At 54.9% G+C, this 7,203-nt stretch overlaps 1 protein-coding gene across 2 annotated transcripts in view; it reads left to right on the top strand.

Annotated features, from left to right (window-relative positions):
- The first annotated feature begins 6 nt into the window (after positions 1–6).
- The window catches only part of PEMT (phosphatidylethanolamine N-methyltransferase), an 81,568-nt gene continuing 74,371 nt past the window's right edge, over positions 7–7,203 (top strand). Inside the window, exon 1 of one of the 2 annotated variants that reach the window (XM_006161641.2) lies at positions 7–45. Coding sequence is in view for 1 of the 2 variants with exons in the window: in XM_006161639.3 (XP_006161701.1) it covers positions 398–460 (63 nt within the window). In the remaining variant the exon portion in view is untranslated. Of the gene's footprint in view, positions 46–264; positions 461–7,203 lie in introns of those variants that run through there. The other variant, XM_006161639.3, reaches the window with a different exon arrangement.

The following is a 7,203-nucleotide window of genomic DNA, read 5'->3' as shown; positions in this document are numbered from 1 at the left end:
GCCGGCCTCCAGCCCCGCCGCCGCCAGCCACGGACGCCACGCCAGGTCAGTTGGAGGGCCGGCCAGGGGAGCCTGGGCCGAGCGGCTGGGCGGGAGCCCGAGACCGAGGGACCCTGTCGCGTGGCCGCTGCGGACGTTCCCTGGGACTTGTAGTTCCCGGTTCCTCGGAACGCTGTCGTGAGCCTCAGGAACAGGACACTGCGCGGAGACGGGACTACATTTCCCAGAAGGCCGGGGGAAGTGGGGTCACCGGGAAAGCGCCCCGGCCGGCCGCGCTGCCCTGGCGCGATGGGGCCGGTTCCGGGGGCGAGTGACTGCGCGAGGCCCCCGCGTGGACCCTCCTGAGGCGGCCCCTCGGGGGAGAGGACCTGGGGGCCGGGGAGCAGGGCCCGGGCTTATGAGCAGCTCGGCCGCGGGGCCCGACTGCTGCGGAGGCCTGGGCAACATTGACTTCAGAAAGGTACAGACTGCGCCGGGAGAGGGACCCGGGAGGCCGGCGGGCGCCGCCTCCAACGCCCGATGGGCGGGGCCCGTTAGCAGGCGAGGGGGCGGGGCGTCGCGCGGCGGGCGGCGTGTGCGCGAGCGTGGGCCGGTGTGCATGCGCGTGTGTGTTCGCCTGTGTGCGCGCCCGCAAGCCTGAGTTTGGATGTCAGGAGTTCCCGAGGGTGTGTGTGTGTCCGAGATTGTGCGAGTCTCAGATTGTGCGTATAGTCTCTGGGATTTTCCATGTGAGTCTCTGGGATGTTGCTTTTAGAGTGCGTGTTTGGGAGTGAGTGTGAATGCGTACGCCCGTGACTGAGCGTGTGCACGTGTGAAGGCCTAGCATGCCTGTGTTGGTGCGTTGTGTGGTGAGCGCACAAGGACGTGTAATGTAGGTGTGTATGGGTGATGGGCGGATGTGCGGCTGCAAGAGGCCACCTCTGCAGAAGGAGACTGGGACCCTGGGTTCTCCACCTCCTCGCCCTGAGGAGTTCCACGCTGCCTCTGCCTCCTTCCTGGGTCAGCCAGGTGAAGGAGCTGTGCTTTCTCTTTTCTTTTTCTTTGTCTTTTTTTTTTAAGAGGTTTTTTTCCTTAGGGGGTATGCACTCACTGGAGAGAGCCAGTGAGAGCCAGTGAGAGGGAAAGTGAGAAATCACCCTCCAGGGGAATGGCCACACTGCAATCCTATCATCATTCTCCTCGCGGGAACTTGGGCCTGTGCATACGTGCCTGGTGTGATTCTTCAAGCCACTGGGTCTGGGACTCGAGCCGTGGTCAGCCACATGGGAGTCCAGCGACATAACCACTGTACCATCTGCTGGCCCTGAAGGTGGTGTGCTGAGGTGGGCAGGATGGGCCTGGGAGCTGGGACCATGGCTCAGCTTGCTCCTCGGTAGAGTCAGTCATAGGTGAAAAGGTTTGCCTTTCTGGCCCTCCCCCAGATTCCTGGTTCCAGTGGGTTTCCCCCTGCCCTTTTTCTAAGGGCGAAGGGTGCACCAGAGGGAGCAAGGCAGAAAGCACCCCCAGTAGGGTCATGCTGCAACCCTCTTTCCTCAATGCCTCCTTCCCGTTGGGATCAAACTGCGGTCAGCCATGTGAGATCTGACTCCTCCACTCGGCGTGGGACCGCTGTGCTTCGTGGCCGTGCTTCGTGGCCGGCCCTGTGTTCTCCCTTTTATCAGAGCTGGGTTCACGCTCCTTTTTCATCAGCCACTCGTCATGGAGCCTGCTAGATGCATCCCTGCGGAAGCAGCCGCTGGACCGGGCGTCCCCTCTATCACTCGCGCGTGTGTTTATACACTCACTAATAGAGCAGACGCTTACTGCGGGCCCGGCCTCACGGAGCTTTGGTCCTCGTGAGGGAGGAGACCTGGGAACACAGTTCTCCGAAGGAGATGAAACGGGTCGGTGTTCTGGAGTGGGACAGTGGGGAGGGCCCGTGGATCTGAGACCTGAGTGGTGAGCCAGCGCTTTCCTGGTGGGGGAGCAGGTGCAAAGGCCTTGAGGGGGACGTGGCTATTGCTCTTCTTAGTGAACTCTTCACTGTACCGGGGACTCAACACCCATGGAGGGCCTGGACGGTGGCACAGTGGTACACTGCGATGCTCTGTGAGGCTGGCTCCTGTGGGAAGGTTGCTGGTTCAAGCGCAGAGACCTGCCTGGGTGTGCCGGGCACACATGTGCTCACAGTCCAGGGCCGGGGTAGAGCACAGTGTGAAGACCCTGGTGGGGGTTCTCTCTCATCGAATAAGTAAAGAAATGTTAAAAAAGATAAGTTGTGGAAAAAGGAAATACAGTACAAGGTTATTTTAGGGCAACAAAATTCCATGCTTAATTTTTTTTTTTCCTTTTTTTGAAGAGGTATTTGCTACAGGGTGCGTGAGCTCACCAGAAAGACAGAGACAGAGAGACAAAAGCGAGAGATCACCCCCCGGGGGGATGGCCACTCCACAATCCCTTCTCCATTCTCTCAGAATCTTGGGCACGCATGCACACACGCCCGGTGTGAGTTTAAGCCACCGGGTCCGGGATTTGAACTGCGGTCGACTACGTGGGAGTCCAGCAACATAGCCATTACGCTAACTGCTGGTCCCTCCATGCTTAATTATTTTATATTTTTTTGCTATAGGGCACGTGCACTCGCCAGACAGACAGAGAGAGACATAGAGACAGAAAGCGAGAAATCACCCCCCAGGGGGGATGGTCACACCGCAATCCCTTTTCCTCCATTCTCCTCTCGGGATCTTGGGCACGCACACACATGTGCCCGGCGTGAGTTCTAAGCCACCGGGTCCGGGATTTGAACTGCGGTCGACTACGTGGGAGTCCAACGACATAGCCATTAGCCATTACGCTAACGGCTGGTCCCTCCATGCTTAATTTTTTCACAAAGAGCATTTTTCTTGAACTTTGTGAAAACCCTCATGTAACATCCAGTCAGGGGAGCCTGAGGTCCTGTCTGTGCCTGTGCTGTCGGGAGTGAATCTCTCCTTTGTAACTCACATCAAGGTGGGCCACCACCAGCCCCCGGGCTACCCCCAGGAGCCAGCTGCCATGGAATCCTCAGAACCTTTTTTTAAAAGTGTGTTTGCCGTAGGGCTCACGTGTTCAGTGGAGAGGAGCGAGGCAGTGAGACAGTGAGAGGGGAAATGAGAAATCACCCCCAGGGAGGGAAGCCACACCACCATCCCTTCTGCATTCTCTTGAGATTTTGAGCACCCACACATACGTGCCCAGTGTGAGTTTCAAGCCGCTGGGTCCGGCACTCGAACTGCAGTTGGCTATGTTGGAGTCCAGCGCTGTAAGCGCTAAACCACTGCTGGCCCCAGAATCCTCAGAATCTTATGCTCAGTAACCACTGGAGAGTCTAAGGCCAGGCGGTCAGTGGGCTGCTATCCCTGTTTCCTACCACAGCCAGCTGCGGGTGGAAAGGGCGTAGGAATGCCCAGCCTGGCGACAGGACTTGCTCCCTGGAGGAGCCATGGTGGAAGGGTGGGAAGCCCGGAGCCACACACAGGCGGGCCTCCTGCAGGGTGAGGCCTCCCTGGGCCTGGGGGCAGGGCCCGTGGGGGCGGGCTTCCGCCCACTGAGACAATGGGGTGTGCAGCTGGAGAGGGCTGGGGCGTGTGGGGCAGGTCAGAGTGACCTGTGATCTATGCTCTGTGTTTCTGCCGCTGCCCTTGCTAGTACTGCTGGGGTCCCTGCTGTCAGTGGCTTAGTATTTTCCAACAGTAGTGACAACATCGTGTGGCTCATCTCACACGGTCGCTGTCCTCCGTGTGGCTCGTCTCACAGGGTCGCTCTCCTCCCTGTGGCTCGTCTCACACGGTCGCTGTCCTCCGTTGGTCAAAATCTCTGGTTTTAAATGTGTCTATCCCTGGCCTGGGAGCGTGGCAGGTTTGTCTTCACCCCACGGCATCCACGCTGCGGGATCTCCGCTCCATGGAAACAGTGTGGTGACATCGGTAATTGGCCTTCCTTCCTTCCTTTCTGCCTCTCTTACCTTCTGCCTGCCTTCCTGCCTTCCTGCAGAGAGAGTCAGAGACAGAGACGAGGAAGACAGAGAGGCCCGCTGAGGGAGGTGGCCACCCTGAAGTCCCTTCTTCCCCTCTCCCTTCCCCTCTGGATTTTGAGCACGCACATACATGTACCTGGGGTGTTTTTCATGTTGCCGGGTCCAGGACTCACACTGCAGTCGGCCACCTTAACCACCACGCCACCATCTGGCCCCAAACTTCACCACACCACCACCTGGCCCCAAACTTCCTTAAAGGTTTTTTGTATGGGACCGGCAGGTGACATAGTGATTAAAGTGCTGGACTCCTACATGGAAGACCTTGGTTTGAGTCCCAGATCTGGTTGCTTGAAAAATCATGCCAGGCATGGGACCAGCAGGTGGTGTAATGGTCATGTCACTGGACTCCCATGTAGTAGACCACAGTTCGAGTCCCAGACCTGGTGGCTTAAAACTCAGGCTGGGCGTGTGTGCTTGCATGCCCAAAATCCCTAGAGGAGAATGGAGGAGAAGGGATTGCTGTATGACCATCCCACCTGGGGAATGATTTCTTGCTTTCTGTCTCTCTCTGTCTCTCTGGGGAGCACATGCGCCCTATAGTAAAATCTCTCAGAAAAAATCTCTCTTAAAAAAAAAAATCATGCCAGGTGAGTGTGCGTGCATGCCCAAAATACTGAGAGGAGAATGGGAGAGAAGGGATTATGGTGTGGCCATCCTTCCTGGAAGGTGATTTCTCGCTTTCTGTCTCTCTGTCTCTCTCTTTCTGGCGAGCGCACGCGCCCTATAACAAAACTTCTCCAAAAAAAAAAAAAATTACATGTGCCCTATAGGAAAAACCTAAAAGAAGTTATTTCGTGTAAGGTATATTCTTTATTCCTGATGGAGCGTGTGTGCACACGTGTGAGTGAGGGTGGGTCTCATCCTCCGCAGGTTTGGTCTTGGGGCTCCCCTTCCACTAACCCTTCAGTCTGTGAGCACTGGGGGCCTTTTCCTGGCGGCTTTGGCTGGAGAGTCAAACTGCAGTTGCCTTGTGGGCTCTCATGCCTTGGAGCCAGCCCTGTGTTTTAAAATACCTTATAATGCTAGCACTTGTTTTCGGAGAGGTTTTCGCTATAGGACGGATGCGCTCTCCAGACAGACAGAGACAGAGAGACAGAGAGACAGAAAGCGAGAAATCACCCCCCAGGGGGATGGCCACGCCGCAATCCCTTCTCCTTCATTCTCCTCTTGGGATCTTGGGCACGCACGCACATGTGCCCGGTGTGAGTTTTAAGCCACCGGGTCCAGGATGTGAACCGCGGTCGACTACATGGGAGTCCAGCGACATAGCCATTATGCCAACTACTGGCCCCGTAAAGTATCACTTTTGTTAAAATAAATGTCAGGCCATTAAATTAAATACTTATAAGGATCTGGTTTTTGCTCTTTTAGTTTTTTGCTATAGGACACATGCATGAAGACAGAGAGAGGAAAAGTGAGAGCGCCCCCCAGGGAGGAAGGCTATGTTGCAGTCCCCTCTCCTCCAGCCTCCTCTCAGGGTGCTGGGGATGCACGCACATGCGCCTGGTGTGTTTTTCAAGCTGCTGGGTCCAGAACTTGAACCTTGCAGTCGACCTTACCAGTGCCTTACCCAGCATACCACCTGCTGGCCCCTATAATGGGACTTTTAAAAGGTTTTGGAAAAAATGGGATTAAAGTGCAAATTTACTTTGGCACCAAAAATTGTTGAAATAGGGACCAGCAGTTAGCGTAATGGCTATGTCGCTGGACTCCCATGTAGTCAACCGCGGTTTGAGTCACGGACCCAGTGGCTTAAAACTCACGCTGGGCGTGTGTGTGTGTATGCGTGTGTACCCAAGATCCCGAGGGGAGAACGGAGGAGAAGGGATTGCGGTGTGGCCATCCCCCTGGGGGGGGAGTTCTCACTTTCTGTGTCTCTGTCTCTCTCCGGCTGTCTGGCGAGCGCACACGCCCTATAGCAAAAACCTCTAAATAAAAATTGTTGAAATGTATGCGCGATGTTTTGTAGTACACGTTTTCTGTGAATTGTCTCAAAGCCCTTGTATTCGTGAGGTTTTCTAGGAGATGCACATTTCGCTTCCAGGGTTTCCTGGTCAGCCGCTGGAGGGGGGGGGGGGCAGTGAGGCTTCTGTCCACCCCTCGTCCTCGCCCTCGGCACAGCCAGAGGCCCCAGTCCTCTCTCCTTGGCGTCTGCCTTCCGCCACCACCACCGCCACGCGCAGGCCAGTGGACTGCCCTGCTTTGAGTGTTGAACTGGCTCTGGGTTCCAGGGTGAGCCCACTAGGCCTTGACCTAGTATCCTTTGTTTATATTGTTAGATTCCATCGGCTATTATTTTGTTGAGGATTTTTTTTGTGACTATGTTTATGAGGAGTTTTAATGTGTAGTGTTTTTATTTTTTATTTTTTATTTCTACAGGGCACATGTGCTTGCTGGAGACAGAGAGGGGAGTGGGGGAGAGGGAGGGGGGGAGAGAGCGAGCGCCCTCTGGGGGATGGCCGCGCAGCAGTCCCTCCCCCTCCATTCTCCTCTTGTCTCAAGCTGCTGCTGGGTTTGGGGCTTGAGCTGATCGTCAGGTATGTGGGACCCAGTGCCTTAACCATCATACCACGTGGCTGCCCCCAGGTTTATGGGTCCTTTTTTTTTTTTTTTTTAAGCATTATTTATTTGAGGGCCGGCATGTGTGGTGGTTAAGAGCACCAGACTCCCACGGCCGACCACAGTTTGCGTCTCAGACCTGGAGGCTTGCTCTCTCACTTTCTCTCTCTCTCTCTGTCCCTCTCTGGTCAAAAATAAATAAATAAATAAGTAAATAAATAAATAAATACAGTTAAATAAAATAATTTAAAAAAGAATTATTTATTTGGGACCAGCAGATGGCATAATGGTTATGTTGCTGGACTCACATATAGTCAACTGCGGTTTGAGTCCCGGACCCAGCAGCTTGAACCTCATGGCAGATGCGTGTGCGCACGCGTCCAGAATCCCAAGAGGATAATGAAGAAGGGATTGTGGCATGGCCATCCCACCGAGGGGTGATTTTTCGCTTTCTGTGGCTCTGTCTCTGGTGAGAGCATGTGCACTGTAGCAAAAATCTCTCTTAAAAAAAGAATTATTTAATTTATTATTATTATGATTATTGTTTGCTACAGGGCATATGTGCTTACCGGGGAGAGCGAGAGAGCGGG

Source organism: Tupaia chinensis, unplaced genomic scaffold (genome assembly GCF_000334495.1).
Source record: "Tupaia chinensis unplaced genomic scaffold, TupChi_1.0 Scaffold138725_1, whole genome shotgun sequence".
Classification (NCBI taxonomy): Eukaryota; Metazoa; Chordata; class Mammalia; order Scandentia; family Tupaiidae; genus Tupaia; species Tupaia belangeri.
This window is presented reverse-complemented; position numbering and strand designations above follow the sequence as displayed.